This window comes from Vitis riparia, chromosome 12 (genome assembly GCF_004353265.1).
Source record: "Vitis riparia cultivar Riparia Gloire de Montpellier isolate 1030 chromosome 12, EGFV_Vit.rip_1.0, whole genome shotgun sequence".
Lineage (NCBI taxonomy): Eukaryota > Viridiplantae > Streptophyta > Magnoliopsida > Vitales > Vitaceae > Vitis > Vitis riparia.
In genome coordinates, this window is record NC_048442.1 from 21471309 (window position 1) to 21496584 (window position 25276).

Sequence of the window (25276 nt, forward strand, 5' to 3'; positions counted from 1 at the left end):
AAAGTAAATAAATAAATGGAAAATTGGTATTTGATAGCCATCTAGCAATAGATGAAATGGTAAAGATTTTACCATTGGAATTGGGAAATTTTGATCAACAAAATTGATGCTTGATTTACGTTTTGCAAGTCAGCCCCTATACAAACACCAGACGGTTCCCTCAAAACTCACTTTGTTTTGCCTCCAATGAATGTGTTTGAAGCTTGTGATAGATGAAGCACTCTTCATTACAATTCTCTATCCTCTTCACTAGCATCACCTGCAGATTGCTCCTCGGCAATAGGCTCTTCAGGATTCTCATCAAGATTGTCATTTTGATGGTCCATATATGCTTGGGAGCTCACCACCTGACCCATCAAATCTTTGTGTTTCAGATTGCCTGCCAAAATAAAAGATGCATCCATGTGAGGATAGTTCTGGATGACAAGAGCTTCAGGTAATGAAACATTCTTTATGATTGATATGTGATGCTTCTAATGGAGTTCAAATGCCAACCATGCAAGCTTTTTCGGACATAAACCCCGGGATAAAGAAAATAAAAGTAAAACAGGGTGAATGTAACCAATGCATCTCAATAAGGGTAGAAAAAAGAGCAGTTGCGGTTATTTCAGACTGATTTGGAATAACCAGGGGGTTCTGCTAATCAACGGGCCAAGTACTAATAGCTGAATGATGAATGTGATCACAATGAGAACTCCAGGTGTTATCCAGGACCTTTTAAGTTACGAATATTCAAATAATTTAACGGAAGAAACCATTACATACCCATCCAGAAAGTACATTCACTCGGGGAAGTGTGGAGAAGAGCCTTGACTCGGAACAAGAAGCGTTCCATGGATCTCTTTGTACTGGGAATTTTGCTGGTAATAACCGTTTGTTTCAAGCCCTTCTCAAAAAGAAAATGAAAAGATAAAAATAATGGCACTGTTAATGTGAAGATGCAGAATATGTAGCTCCAAAATGTAAACTTAAATAAGCAGGACTAACTTTGGCTTCAGAGCACAGGGTCTGTATCGTTCTTGTTGCTTTCTGAAGTTCTTTCACCTGATTTAATAATTAAGGCATAAGTGGGATGAATCTACTCATTAAGGATTGTATCACACAACCAACCAAGCAGAAAGATAGGTTCATCATATCTTACCAGTTGGATTATAAGCTCATTGTGCATTTGGAAGTGGATCTGTAAGAAGTCAAAAACTGGAGAGAACTTCAATTTCAGTACAAGACCCTGGAGAACTATGTCTCAGATAACATATCAGGCAACAAGTGTCATGCATATACATACCTTTGAGGAAGGAATCCACAAACTTCCCACCATACTTGACAGCCATTGCATGCACAGCTACCTGTATAATGTTTAACATTTTCTCACTCCAATATAATTGAACCTTAAAAAATAAACCAAGTCAAAAACCAATGCGAAGAAAATAATGCGCCACCGTTCAGTAATCAACCTTGTCCTGAGTCCTGCACATGTTGACTAATGATACAAGCACATTCGCTGACTTCTGTAATTTGATCAAAAGTTCTTCTACAGTGTCAAGTTGAACACCAGCTCTGCTTTTCTCCGAGTGAACTACTTCCTTAACCTGATCAGAGGAAGGAGAACTAGGACTCTAATTCTTTGGCCAAGAAATATTTCACTAGCTCATCTATAATCTCGGAAGATGCAAAAAGAGAATGTACAGCTTACCAACTTGTTAAGAATAGCAAGGTTCTCTTCATGCTACAGATAAGATCAACTTGAGTAAACATCTCTTCCAAGAAACAAACTCAGTAAACATCATAAGACCACAAAATATGCCTTACCAGTACCCGGTACCATATATTAAACGTTGCAGGACATAGAGTTGGGAAGCCATGACAATCATCTTCTGTTGTTTTGGATGATTGTGCCTAAGAAAGAACAAAGACAATATTAGGTAATCTGATCTAAAATTAAATATGGCCGGACCATCACAAACATGAATCAAGGATATTAAAAACTTGTATTTCAATAAACTCATGCAAACACACACTATTGACTCCCTTTTACCCAACATAATTTCAATAATTCGAATAGATAAGTTTGACCAGTTAGCAATTTCCTAAACAATGTGCAATGTAGGGCCATTTTCTAGAAGACCTGGCACCATACTGAGGGATTAAGGTCGGGATTTGATACAGAATGGGTTGAAACTGTTCAGGAGTTGGTTGAAAATATATATATATATATATATATATATATAGCATTAGGGGGAGCTATTTCATTTTCTCCAAGACAGTTCACTCCACACAGCAGATCAAATTATAATAGCAGAAAATTAACAAAGGAATAAGATGAAGTAGGACAAGAGAAAGAAGAGGATCAATTAGAGGTTTTAAGAAGGAATTAGCATTTGTGACTGCTGTCTTATTTTCTTGACAGGAGTTCGTTCCAAACAACAAATTGAATTATAATTGCAGAATTTAAACAGAAAGATAAGAAGATGAAGTAGGACAAGAGAGAATACACTCCAGACTAAACTTAAAGCTGCAAATTCTTAATTTCACTCACATAGAGGAGATAAAAGCCATAATAACAATTAATCCTAACCCTTAAATTAGACTGGTCTCGATCATTAACTAAAACCTAAGTAAAAGAACTGAAAGGCCTGCAAAAAATTCCCCACTACTTTCACTCATGGAGTAAGTTGAAAGCAATACCTCACTGCAAAAGTGTGAACAATGCAAGCATATAGAGTTGCGACAATAGTTTTACTTTTTCATTAATGCTTTAGACATAAAAACTATATGCGTTTCGTAGAAAAATAGTTCCTTTTTTTTTAATAACTGTGTACAAGAATATATATATATATATAGAGAGAGAGAGAGAGAGAGAGAGAAATATGATAAAAAATTATTCTTACATCATACAATTAGGAAATGACCTATTCTAGGTGTTGATGGATAAGTTAAGAATCCTTCTAGAATAGGTAAGTTAAAGGGATTTTCAAATTTAGGAAATTACTTAGTTTTCCTATTTTTTCCATATAATTCTGATTCCTTGATTTTTAGGACAAATATTTTAGGAAGTTAGTTTTTATTTTTCTATTGTATATAAATGCATATAAGATTGTATAGATTCATTATTAAAATTCAACAATACGTATATTCAACTTCATGGTTTTAGAGCTTTAGGCTCTTTCATTCTTTGGTTATTGCTTGGTTTCAAAGAGTTCTACAACTGTCAGCCTTCATTGCAATCAACAAAGAACCATGCTCATTGTTTTTTTTCATACCATTCTATGTGGTTATGAATTTACCTCATACTCAACACACCATGTCAAAAAAAGGTAAACAACTGGGTTGTGGTTTCTCAACATCCTACAGGGAAGTATCAAAATCTTCAAGCGTCCTATCAACCAAATGGGAGGAATTATCTCCTTTGGTCACAATTGGTTTGAACCTTCATGAAAGGTAAAGGAAAGCTAAGTCATCTAATCAGATCAGAGTCTAACAGTGACAATCCCAAATTTAACGTTTGGGATGAAGAAGATTCAATGATTATGTTCTAGTGCTAGAATTCTGTACAACCTGAGATCAGTGACACTTATTTGTTCTTGTTCACATCCAAGAAAATCTGGGAAGTTGTGCGACAAATATACTCCAAGTTTCAAGATGTTACCCAAGTCTAGGAAATAAAGACAAAAATAACGACTACCAAACAAGGTATCATGTATGTCAAATTATAATACAATGAAGAGACTATGGCTAGAGTTAGGCCATTACCAGAATATCAAGAGGAAGTGAAAAAGTTGATATGCTACAGAAATATGTAGAAACAAAGAAAATCTTTGAATTCTTAGTTGGTCTTTTATGTGGAATATGACCAGGTTCGTGTTCAAGTCATAGGAAAGGAGTCTTTTCCAATGATAAAGAAGGAAAGACATCGGACTAATGCTTGATAATCCATCCACCGAAGGTTTAACACTAGTTACAGCTAAACTGAATAATGGAGTGCCAATTATGAATCAAGGGTTGCAAAATAACTCCAATAGACTTACTATAGAATTTGGGAAAATAGAAGCAACCAAATCAATTATTAATAAAGATGGTTTGTGGTGCAACTACTGTAAAATGCTAAGGAACACCAAGAAGTGTTCAAAGCTTCATAGCAAACCTTAGTCATTCAACCAAAACAAAGACAACCGAGGAACATGAATTGGAAAATGAGGAGGACAAGTATTTTGTTGTTCATTATGAAGAAACTTGCCAAGAGAATGTAAAGAACAATTCTGAAACTGGAGTGTTCAATAAAAAGGAAATTGACTGATTTAGAAATCTCCTCTCATAACTAAAAACCTAAGTAGTCCGTGCTTTTTAGCACACTTAAGAATTCTGATTCTCATGCTCTTAGTGCCTCAAAAGATTGTTTCTCAAGTTCCTATGTTCACTCAGGAGCTACTGACCATATGACAAATTCTTCACATCATTTCTCTACATACAATCCATGTCCCAAAAATAAAAAGATTAAAATAACTTATGGTACTTTAGCTACAATAACTTGTCAGGGAACAATAAATTTGTCACCATTGTTTTCCTTGAAGTCAATGTTACATATGTCAAAACAATTGTCAATCTTTTATCAATCTATCAAATTAGCAAAGATTTAAATTGCAATGTAACATTTTTCCCTTCCCATTGTGTGTTTCAAGACCAACTTAAATGGAAGAATATTGGACATGCTAAAGAACAGGAAGGGCTCTACCTTCTTAAAGCTAGTAGTGGAAGTGGTGATAAACACTCTTATTTTTCAGAAAAACTCTCATCTAATAAAGACCAAATTCAGCTACATCACCTCTAATTAGGACATCCTCCATTTCTTTTATTAAGAAAAAAGTTCTCTTTGTTATTCCAAAATTTGGATATCAATGTACTCCATTGTGAAGTCTATGAAGTGGCCAAATGTCATTGGTCTTGTTTAAATTGAATAATAAAAAAATTTCTCATCCATTTACTTTGATTCATACAGATGCGTGGAATCCTTCTTATATCCTAAATGTTTCTAGATCACGATTGTTTGTCTTTCATTTTGATTGCACTAAGGTCACTTGATTGTATTTGTTGAAAAATAAAGAAGTGAACAGTGTGTTTCCTATATTCCACAAAATGATTAATAACTAGTTTGGGATTCAAATAAAAAATGAGAGGGAATATTTTAATTAGGTTTTATCAAAAAAATTTCCATGAAAAAGGCATTACTCAACAATCTTCTTGTAATGATTCTCCACATAAGACAAGGTTGCAAACAGAAAAATAGGCATCTTTTAGACAAAAACCCTATTATTTCAAAATAATATGCCCAAGTCTTATTGAAGGAGAGTCGTTTTAACAATTGCATGCCTAATAAACTTAAGACCCTCTAGAGTCTTGGATCATCAATCTCTAACTATTGTTTTCTTGAAGTTTTTCTTTGATTTTGATGGTTTTGATCAATTCCCTTCTAAAGTGTTTGGTTGTGTCTCCTTTGTTCATATTCATGCTCAAAATTGTAGCATATTTGACCCCTGGTGTATTTTTTTGTAGGATATTCTCTAACAAAAAAAGGTTATAAATGTTATCACCCATCTTCCAAAAAGCTCTTCACAACCACAAATGTCACCTTTTGTGGAAAACTAAATGTTTTGTCCTAAAACTTATCTTAAGAGGAACCTTTAGTAAAAGATAAGTCATCTTTTTTTTATCTTGAACTATCAATGCCTCTTTCAATCTCACCTACTGTATCTCCAAACCTTCAGATGAAAGGAGACAAATCTAGTAGTTTAATGTCATTCCATTGCACGTATATTCAAAACTAAACTTCATGTTCACATAAAGTCTTCCTTTGTTACCTAAATCCCATCGAAATTTCGAAAACAATCCAAGTGGTACTTAGGAATGAGAAAAGGCATGAGTGAGGAAATGAGAGTACCTGAAAAGAGTTAAACATGTATTTTCCAAAGGGAAAAAGGATAGTTTAGTGTAAATAGGTATTCACCAAGAAATACAACACAAATGTGATTCTATAGAGATACAAAGCTAGATTAGTAGCTAATGTTTACAAATAAACATATGGAGTTGATTATCAAGAAGATGAATATTGTTCATATTTTGTTATGTTTGGCTACTAATATTTGTTGGTCCTTGTAGTAACTTGATAATGTGTTTTTACATAGTGATTTGGAGGAAGAAATCTGTATGGAAGCTCCACCAAGATTAAATTAGAATTTCAATAATAACCTTGTGTGTAGCCTAAAAAGGGCTCTATATGGAATCAAGCAATCTCCTAGAGCATTGTTTGGTAGATTCACCAAGGCCATGGTGGGGATGAAATACTAACAGTGTCAAGGAGATAATACTCTCTTTGGCATGCACTCAACTTCAAGAAAGGTTACTACCCTAATTGTCTACATGGATGACAATCATTACTAGAGATGATTTGGAGGAAATAGAATGGCTTAAAAACACCTAGTTGCAAAGTTTAAAATAAAAGATATTAAGGAATTGGAGTATTTCTTGAGCATTGAACTGACACATTAAAAGAGTGGTATTTTTATATCTAGGATACTAAGATGTAAGCCAGTTGACATTCCTATTGAACAGAATCACAAACTTGATGATGTTAAGGAGGAGGTAGTTGTAGATCTATGTATATATCAAAGGCTAGTTGAAAAGTTGATTTATTTATCCCATACTAGATCAAATATAGCCTATGTTATGAGCATCATAAGCCAATTTATGCATTCACCAACAAAAAGTCATCTTGAAGTAGTCTATATAATTCTTCGATACTTGAAATTTACTCCTGAAAAAGGTATTATGTTTAAGAGGAGTATGGAGTTTAGTTTGGAAGTGTACATTGATGCAAACTATGTGGGGTCAATTGTAGCTAAAAGGTCTAACATCAGGATATTGTTCATTCCTGGGAGGAAACTTGGTTACTTGGAGAAGTAAGAAGCAAGGAGTTATTTATAGATCTAGTGTAGAGGCAGAGTTCAAGGCTATGGCATGGAGAATATACGAGTTTCTTTAGATGAGGATTATTCTTGATGATCTTAAAATTAAATGAGAAGGAACGATGAAGTTGTATTGTGACAATAAGTCAAACTATTGGTATTGCACACAACCTCATCTAACGTGACGGTGCAAAACATGTGAAAACTGGCACACTTTTTCAAAAAGTTGGACAGCGGGTTGATTTATGTTCCTTATGTTTCAACGGAAGAACAAATTAGAAAATATCTTGACTAAAGTACTTCCAAGTTAAGCACTCCAAATGATCACGAACAAACTGGAAATGGATAATATTTATTCACCAGCTTGAGGGAGAGTGTTAATGGATCAATTAAGAATCCTTATAGAATAGGAAAGTTAATAGTTGATTATTAGTTGGTTTTCAATTATAAGAAATTACTTATTTTTTCCTTGTTTTTTCTATGTAATTATGATTACTTGATTTTAGGGAAAATATTTTAGGAGGTTAGTTTTTCTCTATCTGTTTTACATGAACGGCTACAAGATTGTATAAATTCATTATTTGAAATGCAATAATACATATATTCAACTTTTCTAGGTTAGCAAATTATGTAGTAAATCATAGATCAACTTTATAAGAATAGGAAACTAAATAATATACGACTCGATTCATGGGATATTTGTCAACTTTCCATCAAGGAGGAACTAACCATGATCTTGGATATTTGTCAACTTTCCTATTAAGAAAGAATGCCCAAGATCTTTGACACTCCCTAATAAGCTAGTGCAAAGATATCTTGCATCCCAAGCATGTCGATAATCTAATGAAAAGTTGTATTAGGTAATCCTTTTGTGAGGACATTTGCAAGCTACTTCGAAGATGATACATAGGGAGTGCAAACTTTCCCTATGTCGAGTGTCTCTTTGATTAAATGCTTATCAACCTCCACAAGTGTGGTCCAATCATGATGCACCAGATTGTGGGCTATATTTATAGTTGCTTTATTATCACAATATAACATCATGGGTTCCTTCACTTCAACTTTCAAATCTGAAACTATTATTTTCAGCCAACATAATTTAAACATCCTATTGAGAAATAGCACTAAATTCCACCTCTACACTAATTGGTTGTTTCTTACTTCTCTATGTAACAAAATTTTCTTCTAAGGTGCAATAACTATTAGTTGACCGCCTATCTACCATGGATCCAGCCCATTCAGCATCCATATAAACTTCTAATTTCAATTCATTATTTTATTTTATTTTATTGGAATAAAAGAGTTTTGTTTGGTATTCCTTTATAATATCTTATAATTCTATAAACATCATTAAGATGTTATTTAAGTGGAGCATGCATGATCTGACTTACAACACTTACTGCATAGGCTGTGTGACCTTATATGTTAAAAGAAAATCAGTTTTCCTACCATCCTTTGATAAATTCCATTATCAGCCATCTCCTCTTCCTTTTTTTCTCCTAACCTATGGTATGGATCTATTGGAGTATCAATAGACTTGTTGTCAAGCATATATGTCTCTTGATGAAGATCTTGGATATTTGTTTGGAAGGAAATGTAGATCCCATGTTTAGACCGAGCAAGCTCTATTCCAAGAAATTATCTTAGTTTGCCCAAGTCCTTGATCTTGAATTCTTTTGCTAAGTAAGTTTGTAAAGCCATCATTTCTTCCATATAATCACTAATGACAATGATGTCATCTACATATAAAATCAAAGCAATTACTTTTCCAATAGAAGAATTTTTAATAAATAAGTTGTGATCACCTTGACTCTGGATGTGCCCTCTCTTTTTCATTGACTTGGAATTTTTAATAGAACTTGTCTGGTCTAATCAAGTGAGTTGGCATTCAGAGTTACGTGAGAAAGCAGATATTCTCTTACAAATCAGTCACCTTCTTCAAAGGTCTTAGCATTCCTTTCCATCCAAATAACCAAAAAAGTTGCTAGCATAGGATAGCTCCCCTCTAGAAGCCTTGCTTCTGAGGCTTCTATCTAAACTCTAAAAGAATACAACAGTCATATGAGAGATGTCTCTGAGAGCTATCCTTGTTGCTGAAGACAGCCTTTGCCACAACTCCAAAGCAAGGGGACAATGAAGGAAAAAATAAGCTGCAGATTTCCCACTCCGCAACCAAAGAACATAGTGATATGTGCTACCAAAGTTGCAATCTTTAATGGTGAAATTCTATTGTTTACTCTTCTATCTAAGACTCTTAGAATGTTTTAGTAAGACTCTTAAGGTTTATCTCTTTCACTCTTCTTCTTGATTTAATTTCTTTCTTGTTACCACAAACACTAATTCCCCATTCCCCCTTTAAAAAGCTTAAAGAGGTGTCTGCTGTTGTTGGATTGTAGCTACCTACTTTAGAATAGTCCTAAACCAATAGAAATGATGAACTTGAGAATCAAAAGAAAAAAACTAAAGAATTCAAAAACTACCAAGCACACTCTTTCACAACTAAAGGCTTCTTGATTAGAATGGGACCTAAAATCCTAGATCTGAGCTTCCAAAATCTATTGTATGTGTTTAATCATTGACCAGCCATTACATCAATGCCTAATGATTAAGATGCATGCATAATGGTATGAAAGTCATCATTGGCTTACAGTATTTGACTATGAATAATATAATAAAACAATTGAGAGAAAATTAAGCACCTGAGGTAAGATAGAGAAAGCAAGCTCATGCAACAAATCAGAAGTGGACTCACTATTCCCCAGGTATATTTGCAGTATCCTCTGCACTATTTCTCCCTGAGAAAAAAAAATATATTTTTTAGATTGCAATATATCCAACTCTGGCGGTAAAGCAAATATAGCAATAAGGGCCAAAATCATGTTAACTGCTACAAACATATTTTGACAAAAACGACTGAAAACATAGCATAGATGTCCTACTTTTCTCTTCACACCATTCTCAGAATTTTCATTATCCCAATTATGCATTAGAATTTTGCGAGAAGAAGTGCCAAGTCTGCTGCGCAAAGTAGGAAGGACGGCCTCAATAGATCCCATGCTTGTACTTCTATCATTTCCTTCCATTAACTTATCATTGAATTTCAGAATTGATGTTACAATTGATTCAAGAGTAAGTAGAGCTTCAGAAGCCAGCATAAAAGAGAAAGAACATGCTGCAGGAAGCAAAAGCAGTCAGAGAGGCTATAAAATCAGTATTCACCATAAAGCACCAAGAGGAAACAGACAAAAGCTATATACCTAAGTCCAAGACATCTTCCACAAAAGAATAAGCACCACAATATAGATACTCTATGGTCCCAGGCAGAGGGATAGGTTGTAAGCCTGAAAAAATACTATCTTGCATTTTGATGGGCTGGAAGGCTTCAAGAAGACCTGTGAGGATTGGTTTGTCCAGATTAATATCAGCAAGTCTTAACATCTGCCATCAGGAAAGAGAATAAAAGATTTATTAGTAGTTTGGAAAATAAAGCTTCTCCTCTAAATAATCATATGTGGATGGACTTCAAAGGGAGAGGACAAATACTTACCATATTGAAGCAATGAAGTATTTCATTAAATACTGAGGTACAAACAGAAGATCTTGAAAGCACAAGATTGGGTATATCTGGATTCCCAGCAGAAGCAGATTGAACTTTCCAATGTTCTTCACAATTTTCATTACCTACAATAATTTACTCTAAGACATCAGAAAATGAAGCAGTGTAATGTTCATGCTACAAAATTTTGATGCTACCAACTTACCTTCTTTAAGAATAGAAACTGCAGCATTAAAATGTTTCTTAAATGTTAGAAACAGTGGTTTAATTTTGGCCAAGAATTGACTCAGTGTCACTCTACTGAGACCAGGTGGGGAACCCAAGTGTCGGGCTGAAAATGCTTTGCTTGGAGGACTGAAGAAATCCAACTTGTAGCGAATATCACGTAGAAGGTACAGATGTAGGGGTAACTAGCAAAAGATCAATCAATATTGCAAACTCATACATTCATGAAGAATTCATAAACTGCAATGTGTAAAAATGAACATGGTACCTCAGCTGCAGGATCAGGGCAACAGGAATCTTGATTCTGCATCTCCACCAAAAAAAAAAGGAAAAAAAGACCAATCCGATTTCCATTATTATTCTTTTCAAATTAATAAACTGTAAAAAGAAAAGGAAAAAAAAAAATGATTTCCATTATCTTTCTACTCATTGTTTCAAATCCTAGGGCAGTTTTTAGGATTTGAAGCAATGTGGTTTTTGAAATCATTTTTATCCATTGCTCTATAAAAGGCCCGTTTTCAGGATTTCAAGCAATGTGTTATTAGAAATTAACATAAAAGGGCTGCTTTCAGGATTTCAAGCAATTTAGTATTTGAAATTGATTTTATCCATTGCACCAATAAAAGGGCAGTTTTTAGCAATGAGTTATTGTTTTTTAGTAACAGTTCTTCAAGTGGCTCCATGCTAGAGGGAGCAATATCCCACATCAAGCCCAATGAAACATACAATTTGCATGTGGCAGCCAAAAGGACTTTAACATAATAAAGCAAGTACGTTGGCATAGGGTGTAAATGCAAATACCGTTGAAAATGTAAAAATGGAAAAACAATCAACCAGTAGAGGCCGGAACTTGGATCTCTGTGTTTCCAGAACCTTGAAAACTGCAGACACTTCTAAAAGTATGTGCTTGTTGGTGTCATAGGTATGTTGATCTGCTGATTCAGATGTCCTGCATTTAGGGGATAGAGCAGACGAATCATCATTTGGCGTTCCCTGGCTTGTTGTGACTCCTGCTTTCTTCAACACATCAAGAATAGTAGGCTGTCTGAGTTTTCCATCAATCCCTGAATCTTTTGATGCCTTTGACGTCTTTCTATCTTTCCTTTTGTTGTTTGATGAGAAGCTTTCATATGTTTTCTTATGCTCATTCTTCTTTTCCACATGCCCCACAAGATTAGGATGAAATCCAGAATGCTCCACATGAAGGTGGAGCTCAGGTAGAGATAGAGGATATTGTTTGAGGGAATTATTTAACAAGCTTTCCAGAAATCTGCATAGCTACTCTTCCCATCAGCACATACAAATAAAAGAAGTCAAGAGATCAATTTATAGAGATAGAATGTATTTCTCTTTATCTTATTTGAGCCTCTACTATTACAGCTTTCGAGAGCATACCTCTCGACATTATTCAACTTGATTTGATTTTTTCGATATGTAGATCAAAAGGGTTAAAATAGCAATGTTGAGATGTTTTGATGTCAATTGGATTATATTTCTTTTCCTCTGTTTTGAATCTCCTGATCAGGTTTTGTATTTTACGGAAGGAATTCTCATTCAGTTATTCGTTTTTTCCCCTTTGCTTGATAATTTATCACAATAGAAATATTTGCAATACTAGGGAGACAATGCAGCACTAATAATTCATTCACCAGGGCCAAAGAAACAAAGATATTTCAGTGTTGTGACACGAAATTAAACTTCAATGTGGTTTACAAACTTGAAAAAAGTTATAGTAAAAATTACAGCATTGACAGAACAAAACAAAGGTGCCTCTTTTTTATGTGCTGCAAGTACTCTTATATGGTTCTGTATCTGCCTGTTTTCTTTTAAAGTGCCACCTGGAGGAACTAATTTTTTAGTTCTTACTAGAAATACAACTGCAAAACTGAAGTGTCTATATTAACACACCATGGACAAGAAGCCATAAATTCTTGCTGGATAGCACCTCGTTTTATGCAGACTGCATATATCATTTATGGAGTCTACAGACTTTCAAAAATTTACCTAGTGATATATTGAATTGCTTGACATTAATTTTCTTCATCATGATATTTAGTGATCAAAGTGATGTTTAGTGGTCAAAATTAAATTTTTTTCTCCAAATAACCAGGTCATATAGAAGATCAGCAATCAGCATAAACAACAAATATTAGTAATCATGCACAAATTATTAAAGAGTGAGCAAGAGAAAACATACAAGAGGTTCCTCAAACGTTTCAACAGCTTCACAATTGTTTCCTCTCTTGTAGCCTGAGTTGTACATGCAAATCTACCATCGACGACTTGTGTACAGAAAGCATTAAGCTACTCATGGCATCATAAGCGGTAGGTATTACAATCCATATCAAATAATCATTAGAAAACAAACAACCCAAGGGTAAAAACATTGAACCTCGGCTTACCAATTCCCTTATCCAGTTAGTTGCATAATAGAGGGAGAGGCACACGACATGTTTCTGTTTTCCTGTAAGAGACTGCCAGCCATCTCCTGAGAAGTACTGCCATGACACAAGCCAAATACATGCCCACAAACTGGTCATGCCATAAATTTTAACAGGCAAAACAAATAAAGCAACCTATTCCAAATTAAACTAACAATCCAATGATGAACATCACAAAAGATATTACTATATATTATGTCGAATGACCTGGAATTTATGACAGTTATAATATATAAGAAAGCCTGGTGGAAGAGAACTCTGAACTCTCTTATCACATTCTCTTCCCTTTTTTTTTTCTTTTTGTTGATAGGTAAATGAATAATTCATAAATGGCATCTACCAAAAGCGAGGACATACCCAAAGTATACAAGAGGTATTCAAAGAGCTTAACAACAAAATTAAGAAGACAAATGAAAACCCACACTGACCTAGACCCTCTCTGCATAATCAACAAAATCCAATGAGGAAAAGTTCTCAAAAACCCACAACACATCTAGCCCAACGAAAAGCCAAATTCAAAAAAGAGTTTTCAACAACCAATCCAAGTTTTCAGGGTCTTCAGAACTTCTGAATCAGAAGTTCTCCTATTGCCTTCAAAATGCACTAGAACAAGTATGGCAGTGCCATCCTCCAAACTGTCGACCATCTCTTCCCCATGAATCTTCCATGCTAACATAGTAATAACCCCTTAACTAATGCATTATTACCCAAGCAACCCATAAAAAGAGAAAATTGTTGTTTCCACATTGCCTTTAGGCAAACAACATCAGTTCACCCAAAAGCCCTTTATCAACTGATCTATCACCATTTTTTTTTCATGTTGCTTCTTGAACTGAGAAAGCAACTTTCAAGGTAGCCCCTCAGACACAACACCTTCAGGGGAAACTTGAAGGAAACTCCCATGGAAAGAAGTTTACAATAAGACCTAAAAGAGGGAGGAAAAAAAAAAGCATATTATTCGGAATTTTTCACACTGTTTCATATGAGGAATGCCCATTATCCTCACTAAAGGAATAATCTGTATGAAAACCTCAACCATTTGCAACTCTCAATCATAGAAATTCCTTGAGAAACCAGGACTCCCCCAACTAGAACCCCCTTTATCATACCAAGCATTCACTACTCAAGCACCCCTCTAAGAAACAAGTTTGGATAAAGAAACAAAAGGGTCATCCAGAGGCCAGTTACCACATCAATGATGTTAACTTATTTCATTAAACGCACCAAGGAATTAACTCCCTAATTTCTAAGATTTGATTGAAAATATTAAGGAATTAATTCCCTGATTTCTGGGACTGTATAGCTGTATAATTCCCCAATTTCCAAGATTGTATAGTTATATATTTCCAATTTTATTTTTCTTGATTTGTAGAATAGAGTATTTCTAGGGATTGGTAAACTTTCTTTGTGTAATTTAGTTTTCTAATTTTGCAGGATTGCATACTATTAAATATTGTACCATTTTTTCATAAATACAATGATTAAAATCATTATTTTCCACATGGTAAGCTTGTTCAAGGTCTCTAAGTTCTCTTCTAATCTTTTTCCTGATGGTCTTCATTCCATTGGTTTCTAGTGGCCTTCATTGCCATCATCATTTTTTCCTTCTCAATAGCCTTTTTTTATCATTGATGTCTCTATTTTGTTGTCAACTATGTCAAAAATCTCAAAAAAATCCAACATCAAACACTACATTTCAAAACAGTCCATCTACCAGTTCCTATCAAAACATTTAGCCCTCATTCAAACTTAATGGCCAAAACCATCCAATATGGTCTGAACATGTGTGCACGTTTCTGAAGAGAAAAGGAAATCTCGGTCACTTGATTGAACCAGTGTTGAGTGAAGATAATCCCAGGTTTGCCACTTGTGATGAAGAGGACTCAACAATCATGTCCTAACTATAGAACATGATGCAACCCAAAATCATTGGAGCATGTATGTTCCAGACCACATCAAAGAAAATATGGGAGGAAATGAAACAGACCAACTCCATTTATCAAAAAATAAAAAATGAAACAGACCAACTCCAAAGTCCAAGATGTTGCTCAAATTTACAAGATAAAAGCCAAGATACACTCTACAAAGCAAGGCACTTCATCCGTAATGGAGTATTATATTACTATCAAAGAATTGTAGTTTGCATTGAACTATTATCATAATCTTAAAATGAAGAATGGTGAGGATGTTGCTATGTTTCATACGTTTATTGAAAGAGAGTGAATATTTGAATTTCTGGTTGGACTTAACGTGGAACATGATCAAGTACTTGGAAAGGATTCACTAGCATCCTTGAATGAGGTATTCTTGATCATAAGGGCGCTAAAGAAAGGAGGAGTATAATGTTGGACATTATAACAAGCAAAGGGTCTGGCCTTTCTATTTTAAGCTCTCAAAACAGTCAAATTCATAGCACAAATTTTGGTAGGGGAAAGCTATTCAGACAACCAAGTAACAAGGATAGCCTATGGGGTAATCATTGCAAAAACCAAGGCATACAAAGGAGATTTGTTGGAAGTTACATGGGAAACCAAAGTCCCTTAGTAGGAATGTGGAAATTGGAACCAACAACAGCTCGGACAATGAGGAGACTAAGCATATGTGACACTTTTGTAGGCAAAACTTAGCCATGAGAAATTCAAACAGTTTAGAGTTTGAGGGTCTAAAAAAGAAAGAAATTGAAAGACTTTGGAATTTCCCCACCTCTCTAGACGAGTCCAACACATCATGCTCCTTGGTTAGATCAAGAAAGTACTCCATCACTTGTTCTTTTAATGCCTCAAAAAAAATTTGGCATGGAAATTAAGTTATAGACTGAAATGCTATTGACCACATGACCCACAACTTTGATCATTTCTCATCTTACAACTCATATCCGAGAAACCAAATAATCGAAGTAGCTTATGGTAGTTTAGCTATTGTGGCTAGATAAAGGACTATTACCCTTACCCCATCTCTTTTCCTAAAATCCATAGTACATATTCCTAAACTCTCAACAAATTCTTTGTCAATTCATCAAGTTACCAAAGATCTAAACTACAAAGTAACATTTTTCTTATCCCATTGTGATTTTTAGAACATATATGGGGAGGGAGATTGGTCATGCTAGGGAAGACGAATGGCTCTACTATCTTGATGCTGAGAGTGAATGGCAATGGTCACATACCTTTATCTCATCTTTCAAGTTTTTCATTAAATAAAATCCAATCTAGCTACATCATTTACGTTTGAGAAATTTTTCCCTTTCTTTGTTAAAAACTATGTTTCCTTTATTATTCCAGAATTTGAATGTTAATGACTTTCATTGTAAAGTTTGTCACTTGGCCAAACATCATCGAGTTCCTTTTCCTTAGAGTAATAATAGATCATCTTATCCCTCTACATTAATTCATACTAATATTTGGACTACTCAGATCCTAAATATCACTGGAGCTTGTTGGTTTTTTCTTTCATTAATGATCGTTCTCATGCCACTTGGTTATACCTTTTGGAAAACTAATATGATGTTAATTCTGTTTTCTTTGCTTTACACAAGATAATCAGTACTCAGTTTGTTGTTCAAATAAAGAGTATCAAATAGATTCCGTTTAATGGTCCTATGAAATTATTTTGTGACAACAAGGTTGCAATAAGTATTGCTCATAATTCGATTCACCACAATAGAACTAAACATGTGGAAGTCGATCATCATTTCATAAAGGAAAAAAATTGAGGAGATCATTTACATGACCTACGCCCCAACCACTTAGCAAGTTGCCGATGTGTTTACTAGGAGTCTACCTAGGCCCATTTTTGAAGACCTTTGTTCCAAGCTGGGCATGTTGGATATTTTCCCACCAACTTGAGGGGGAATATGGAAAATCAAATCTAGAGATAATCCCAAATTATCTCCATTTGAATAATCCGGTTTCTGTTTAATTATTTTAGGAGATTATCTAATTTTAGTTTGAAGTTTATTTAGTTTCAGTTATTGTTATCCAAACTTGAATGATTGTAAACTTTAAATCTTTCAAAGTTAGTTGCATAGAAGTACGAAAGAAATCTGGTCAGATTCAAATTTGAACTGACTTCTGATTTCTATTTAGGCCTAGGTTGTATTTCATTTTTTATCGATTTTTATAAAAAATCATCAATTTCTCCTCTTATTTCCTATAATATATAAATTAGAAAAAGAAGCCAAGTACACCAACGTACACAGGACCGTATACAAGGAGCACCTAAAGCAAGCAATCCAAAAAGAGCACAAAATCACCCAGGCCCTCAACGAGACCCCACCCACTCTACAAAATCAAACAAGGGCATTGAGTCTTCCCTTATGTGCATGCTAACCCAAAAAATGAGATTACAAAGAAACAAAAGTTTTAATCATTGGTCATTGTGGTCCAATTCAAATCTTTGAGCCAAAGAATCTGGAAGTTCACAAGTGAATCAGTTCAAAAGTTGCTTTTGAACTTCTATAATATGAAATAAATTACTATGAATTAATTCCAACAGTGTGGTAACAGAGTTTTAACATTGTCAAAATTGGCAACATTGGTCAATGTAATATCTCTCAAATGCAGAACACTATAAGACAATGTCACAAAAGGTCCAAAGCAAATTAATAAGTTTAATGACCATCTGACTTAGCCTCACCTTAGATGAAGGAAGGTGTAAAGGACAGCCAAGCAGTGCATCAATTCCACCTAGAGATCCCTGATTTGCCAACCTCTCAATCTGCAAACAATCAATCAAGTTCAAATATTTATTCCATCACTTAAGATTTTCCAGTGCGCAAGGGACCATGCACTTACTGTAGATAGTAAAACAAAATTAGCAGGAAGAATTTGTAAATTCGAAGAGGACCTGCATACAGCAAAATGAAAATTTTCAGCAGTCACTTATATTGACACAAGTTTGACAGAGATAGTATATTACACAGGAGAATATGGTGAAAAATTACTGCAAGGATGAGGAAACCAGTGGCAAAATGTTCAGACAAATTGGAGATATATCACCATCCAAGTTCATCATTAGTTCTCCTACAAATAGAGTAAGAAAGGAAATTGTAATCCATACCCAACTTGATTTCCCATATCAGTTCAGACAAATTTAATAACCAGGAAGAAATTACAGAATGCATGACTTTACCTTCTAAACCACAATGCAAGTCTTTAACAGACAACTGCCCACCTTCAAGATCAGATAAAAACATAGATTCAAACTCTCCAACATGTTTGCCAATCCTACAGGATATGGACAACTCCCACATAAAACATATTTATTGGAATATCTGCCTAAATGACAAAACAAGCTTAATTACTATGGTGACAGTCTGTTGAGGTTAACGCACCAATCCACAATTGCAGGTTGAACTGTTCTGCAGTCCAACATTGTGACTAATTCATCATAAAACAGAATCAATGGTATTGGAAACTGTTTGCAAGAGTCCAAAGATGTTTTCAAGAGTTCCAAAGCCTCCGCAGAGTTTGCTTGCTGTAGAAATGATTTTCAAGATGGTCAATGCACATCCCTGAATCTAGGACCATGATTAAAACAGGAGAAACTACAGCATAAGAAAAGCATTAGATCAATTAAACTTTTCCCATTAATTAAGATGCTCTATATGAGAAAATGTAACATAAAAATATAATGGTTACTGAAATACCAAAAGAAATCAACCACATACATGAACATCAGATTAAAATTAGTTTGTCAAATATTTTTGACACTACATACATCATATAGCAGATATTTTTAAGAATAATTATATTTCATTCTTTAGGTATATATAGCCAAAATCAGCAGTCCCAATGGTAGCTTACTTGTGGCATGGACTCCACACTATAGGAATGCCACATGTTTGAGCCAAACACCCATTCCATTGGCTACCTATAAAGGGAATGTGTAACTCTTAGAACCTTACTAAGAAAGATTTTCATCAATAATCATAAAGAAAAATTTTGTATTTCTCATAACTATAGTTCTATAATTGTAAACAACACCCCTTAAATCTATAAATGCGTTTTATCATTGACCCATTTTTATCGTATCTGTTGTTCAACACCCTTTTAGCAAATAGTCGAGATGCCACTTAATATCTCTTTTCAAGTGCTTCATGACTTTATAGAACACTAATCCAACCCAATAGAAGAAAAACCATATTCATTTTAAGAAGTCAACTATGTTCTTCAACTTTCATAATTATTGTACCACCGATCTTTGATCATCATTCTAAAAGAAAATCTACTTAACTTCTTTTTTCAAGTGCACAACAATGGAGTTGAGCGGTATGATAGATTTATGTGGTCTCACTTGCAAAAGAAGATCAGATGGTTGAATTTTGAGCGAAATTACCAAAAAGACATTAAATCGGAATGTTAAAAGATATTAAGGAATTGTTTTAGCTTTATAACAGCAGGGAGAGATATAGGCTATAGCCTCAGTGAGCCCCAACAAGAAAAATTCATTTTCTGTTCAATTCAGTATTCTATCAGAGGAATTCATAGGAAAATAGTCTCATGTAAAGTAAAATTTAACAAGGAATTTATCTCCAATATTAAACATTTCCAGTGGTCATATTTATACCTCAAAATTTACTTGTCATAAATTAACTTCAACTAAAGTTTAAACAATTATCATAACTTAAATCTAAATGAGTGTGTTTATCAATCTATCTATCTCTCTACATATTTGTGTGTCACGCACATACATGCACCTGCTGATTGGAGTAGAAAAAACGGATAGGGTTGCTATAAAAATTGCCAATATTTAAAAAGTCAAATGAACAATAATCACTATCAGTAGATGTAAATAATAATGGAGAATTTAGACATAAAACAATACTAGGTCCTATCTGAGATTAGGAAGGACATGAAATTTATAAATACACACTCCTGCTCATTGAAATAGAATAAACTGATAGAACTCTGGTGACAAAGACTACCAAATATTACAAAGAAAAAAATATCAAATGAATTATAATCAATCTTATCAGATGCAAATAAATTGATACTGGGTCGTACCTGAGATGGGCCAGGGCAGGTAGAAATATTAGCATCCACAAGACAAGAAACTATCTTCAGAGTTCCAATTAGCCCCATCTTCTTATACTTCAAATCTGGACTGGTGACCTGCCCCGTTGGAGGGGTTGCATAAAACAAACAATTCAAAATCAATGAAGAGACTGTATTCTGGTAATCAATGTAACGGAAATAAAGATGTTCAGTTCAAAGAAACACTGATAAAATGCTCCAACTCAACTCATAAACCATAATACCTGCTTCCTTACTATCATCAAAAGTTCATTTGCAATGGATGATCCAAAAAAATTTGCACTAGATCGAGCCGATATTGCTAGATTGCTGAAAACTTCATAGACCTGCAGAGGATAAGCCAATGAAACAGAGGACCAACTACTCAATTTATAATTACAAGAATAATATAGAAAAAGTGCATAACCTACTTTATGCAGATTTTCTACACTAAATCCCTCCAAGTAATCCAAGACACCTGAATAGCAGAATAGAAAACACATCAGGAAAGAGGCTCTTAGCACAGGATCACTTAGACTAAGTGCACAATCTCGAAGTGGTTAAAATACCATTTATATGAGAAGAAAGTGGAACCAATTCATGTGCATACTTGGAGACGAGCAGAACCATGGTGTCCAAAGCAGAGGTCACTTCAAAACTAATGCCAGAACCCACATGAGTAACTAATGCACCGAGAATCTGCATTAGGAAACCACAGAAATTTACACTCCCCAGACTGCATATTCTTAGGGCCCCTATGCCAGTGTTTCATTTTCCATTTTTTTTGTTTTTTTCCTTGTCTTTAAAACCTTCTTTTGTTTTATGATTTTCATTTCAGTGAGTTCATTTCTGCACCACCTTTTACTTATTCACTCCAAAATGTGAAACGACATATTTTGCACAAATGAAAAAGAATTAGACAACTCTTTTGTTTTTTTTAAGTTTTTTCAGGCTCTGCTTTCATTTTTCTTTCAAAAACACACATGCACCAAGTATATCTTCTCCAGATATTCTGTTTCACAACATTAAAAAACAGAAGCCATATTCCAACAAGTATATCTGAACAAGGCCTTGATAATCAGACAAGATAGATGATGAATGGAAAAAGTTGACAATGGTTACTTACTTCCTGTCTTGAATAAGTATCAACAAATTCTTCAAATAGAATGGAATACATGTGAATGCCAAAGTCCCTTGCTTTTTGTTCTTTGCATGCCAATAAGTACTCCGACAAGGAGAGGAATGAGGGGAAATAATCCTAAATGATATCAATGTAACACTCAAAACTCAAAATAAATCATAAATGAAGTGCAAGATTCAAGAAAGTAAAACAGTATCAACAAAAATGTAGTTCAAGACTCAAAGAAGTTTCAGAAGTGAAAGCTATAGAAACAATTATACTAAATCCACAGTAGATGATGTGGACAACATTTCTATATTCCACTTAACAGTAAAACAACTCCCATTATCCCATTAATTTTGAATGTCTCCTTTCTCCTTGCTACATCAGTCAGTCTGGGTCTCTTGGACATATGGTCCGCCACAAAAAAATTCTTCTTTTCAAGATGAATGAAAGAGATACACACCTGTACTAATTCCATGTTTCCACCAATGCACTGATCAACCATAGCTTCATGAATACAACCTTCAATAATTTTCTTTTTGAATATCTTCTCAACACTTTTTTGCAAGGACTCACCATTCATGTATATAAGCATAAGCAGCCATATGTCAATCACTTTGTGGTCCCGAATTCTTTCAATGCATTTTAATTCTTTCAAGATCTCCTGACATAGCATCTATGATTCCAGCCAATAAAAAGTTATGTTAGATCTTAACATTAACATTATCTGGCTGCCAATAAAACTGAAGAAAACAAAAGCCAAAAGAAATTTTCAGGCATCATATTTTTCTATCCTTCTATTCATTACAAAATGAAGCATCAAAGTTGGTTCTTTTTTTTTCTTTTTTCATTTCTCTTGACAACAAAATCAACAGAAGATATAAGGTTCCAATTTTATTTTTCATTTATTTTCCTCCAAATTCTAGGCAACCAAATGGCAGGTAAAAAAAATATTTTAGAAAGATAAACAAACAATGAAAATAAAACATACATTCTTAAATCGTAGACTTGATCTCAAGGCATCAAGAATTGAAGCATTTGTATTGCCCAAAGTTGACTTTCCCTTAAGTTTACGGTGCTGCACTGTGCGTGAACTTGATACCCCAACAAATTTTAACTGCTCTCGGATCTGTGAGATTATTCTTCGAACATTTGTTGGTGTTGCAGAAAGAAATAAGAATCGGAGTAAATATGGCATGTGCTCTGCATCAATTGTTCTAATGCATGACAATGATATGGTGACAACCTTCACAAAGCAGAAAATAGGTAAAGCTTGTTATTATCATACTGTGCTTAATGGAAGCTTATGACTCTATTTGGTTGCAAAGAAAATTTTAGGAAAAGAAGATGAAAGAAAAAAAAAATTGAATCTGAAGGCTCTGCTTCATTTTTTGACAAAACAGAGAAGTCTGTATCCTAACAGAATGCAAGACTCAATCTAACTTGGCCAAATAATTCCACAATACTCTATTAAAATGATTTTTGGTTCTAGGAATGAGAACAAGAAAAAAAGGCACAAACACAAAATGTTTCATTTCTCCTTTTATTCTTTCCTTCAGCTTCTCAGCATCCAAAAGGAGCAGAATAAATACACGGCATTCAAAAAATTCAAACTCAACTGCTTTGCTTGGTTGAGTTATTATGACATACCAAAATACCAAAGACATAACATGGAAGGTTTTGTTCTTCTCTTTCCCTCAATTTCCCAAGAAACAAAATAGAGCTTTACATTAAAAAAAAAAAAATACAAAACCTGCTCCTGCAACTGATCATCCAAATTCAAATTGGAAAGAGAATCAAGCACAGACACAATGATAGCAGAATCTTCTTGAAGCATTTTTTCAAGTGAATCAACCACAGTCTTGTTGTTTTGATCGCCAATAATCTCTGGCAAAGATCCAATAATCTCTTTCTTCAAGTGTAAAGGACAAATTGATAGGACTTGCATCAATTTATTGGTAAATGCATAAGAATCAACAAGAAAATCAAGCCAGCGGAAATGATTAACAATAAGCCGGGCCACGTCCTCATCAAGTGAAGATGATCTTCCAGAATATTCTGGATTTATATCAAAATATTCTGGAAGCTTCTCGAGAAGCATGTTCTGAAGATCTAATTGGATTGGAGGAACGAGTAAGAGATGTCGGACCAGGCTCTCACATGTTGCTGGACCCAAACCATCACGATTTGAAGGTAAAAGAACCCTGAAGAGTATGTAAATCGTTAGGTCACAATCATTTCAGTTTCTGATCAAACATAAATGGAAAAGAAAATAAAATTTACAGTATTATATTTTACCAATGTCAACATAACCAAATGGAAGTATTAGACTGCTAGGCAAAGAAAATTTTCAAACTGAAAATATAGGTTTCGTTTATTTTCCTGCATCTTTTCATTAACCAATGCAGCATTAGTCCCCAGATTCTTCCCCCAACATTTTGAGATTTCAAGTTCCCTGTTTCCTTTCCAATTATTTCTCAGCATCCAAATGAAAATTAGTTGAACTTGATTAACGGAAAAATTTTCCTTTTGAATAGCTTAGATTCTATGAATTGTCTGAAGAATTACTCTTTCAAAAACAAAACATTACATTTCGTCGGGTGGCCAAGAAGATTCAATAAAGCTATTTTTGTCTGAATGAGGAAAATGACAGGAAAACAATGAAAAGTTTATTTAATTTGAATTCCTTCACTCAAACAACTTCCATCATATCATTTTCCTTTCTCTGGTTCTTTCCTGAGATCCAAACAAAGATAGGAATCTTGCAATTGGCAAATTTGTTCCAGCAGAAATAAGATTCCTAGTTTTTTTTTCCTCCTGCTACCATTTTATCAAGTATGATTGAATTTATTTTTTTTTATGTTTTTTTTGCCGAGCAAATGTAAGGAAGAGGAAAGAAATCAAAGAATTGAACTGTTTGGTGAAATTGATATTTTCAGAACCAGACACAGAAAAACATTATATTGGAAATGCCTCTGTTTCCCAGGCAACCAAACGGAAGATTAAAAAAAATGCGGAATAAAGGAAAAAGAAAAGAAATCAAATATTTGAACTATTTGCTTAATTAATAACTTTTAAGATCAGACATTGTAAGAATTGATATCCCAAATTAAATTTTCCTCCAGTTCCTTAGCTTCACTAGCAAAGTATTAACAAAATTTTTTGTGAATAAAGGGAAAATTGTCGACTAAATCGACTTTTCCAAAAGCCAAACTGAGCATAACATAGTATTCCAAACTCAAATCTCCACCCCATTTCCTCTGTTCTATTGGAAATTAGACATAGGATTGACAAACCTGTGGAGATTCTGAGAAGATTGAACATAAAAGGAGAAGCCGGAGAGGAAGGCGGAGCGTGGAGAGGCGTTGGAGGAGGAGGAGAAGAGGCGGTGGAGGTGGCGCCGGAAGTTGTGAGGATTGGAGGGGAGACATGGTGGACCGGAGGGGTGGAAGAGGGTGCAACCTGCGTCTGCCAGCAGTGACACCATCTTGTCGATGGCTGTGGCTTCTGCGACATCGTTTTGGGGTCTCTGGGATTGGTCGGCTTCATTGGTGGTGGTAGGGGTGGTGGTAGGTTTAGGTTTAGGTTTAGGGATTTTGGGTGGTACAAATGGGTGATTGATGGCGGGCCGTTTCCGGGGAGAGAGTTGGTGGTGGAGTACCATCGGGGGCTAGAGGGGGAGAGCAAGAGAGAGAGAGGGAGAGACACTTGAAAGGAAAGGAAATGGCGCTAAATTTAAAAATGAAAATAAATTTGGGAAATTTTTTCACATCCACTCTGAATTTTGATTAAAAAAATAAAAAATAAAATAAAATGATTAAAATTTCATACACATTTAATTTTAAAGTAGTAAGCATTTAAATCAATTATAATATCTTAAGACCATCTTCCACCTTAAAATATATAAAATGACAAAAACATTAAGGTGCGAAATAATAACAAATAGTTCAAGATTTATAACC

General features: G+C 34.5%; 1 protein-coding gene across 2 annotated transcripts; it reads right to left on the minus strand.

Annotated features, from left to right (window-relative positions):
- Positions 1-4: 4 nt before the first annotated feature.
- Positions 5-24993, minus strand: LOC117926588 (Fanconi anemia group D2 protein homolog). Of its 2 annotated transcripts, XM_034845740.1 has the most exons (31): positions 24611-24993; positions 23068-23518; positions 22306-22560; positions 21778-21990; positions 21318-21449; positions 20761-20890; positions 20623-20669; positions 20437-20538; positions 20183-20290; positions 18511-18653; positions 18309-18403; positions 18121-18199; positions 17972-18023; positions 17814-17894; positions 13140-13235; positions 12935-13041; positions 11539-12007; positions 11006-11041; positions 10718-10922; positions 10504-10637; positions 10214-10394; positions 9896-10128; positions 9656-9751; positions 1810-1896; positions 1694-1726; positions 1455-1589; positions 1286-1346; positions 1142-1197; positions 988-1044; positions 766-886; positions 5-379 (listed from the first exon to the last, which is right to left on the minus strand). In XM_034845740.1, the coding sequence occupies exons 1-31, from the start codon at positions 24976-24978 to the stop codon at positions 228-230; spliced, it is 4515 nt and encodes a 1504-aa protein (XP_034701631.1). In that variant the 5' UTR covers positions 24979-24993; the 3' UTR covers positions 5-227. The 2 variants fall into 2 exon arrangements, 1 of the variants encoding a protein (XP_034701631.1); XR_004653175.1 differs by lacking the exons at positions 5-379; positions 766-886; positions 988-1044; ... (1 more) ...; positions 1286-1346; positions 1455-1589 and having other exon boundaries at positions 1697-1726; positions 9709-9751.
- Between the last annotated feature and the right edge of the window lie 283 nt (positions 24994-25276).

Excerpts from the sequence above, each read along its gene's own strand:
- LOC117926588 (XM_034845740.1), bottom strand. The coding sequence starts at position 24,978 with ATGGTACTCCACCACCAACTCTCTCCCCGGAAACGGCCCGCCATCAAT. Across the intron at positions 21,991-22,305 it reads CAAGTCTACGATTTAAGAAT|ATGCTATGTCAGGAGATCTT; the intron begins GTATGTTTTATT and ends CTGGAATCATAG. Across the intron at positions 18,654-20,182 it reads CCTGCCCTGGCCCATCTCAG|CAAGCAAACTCTGCGGAGGC; the intron begins GTACGACCCAGT and ends TCATTTCTACAG.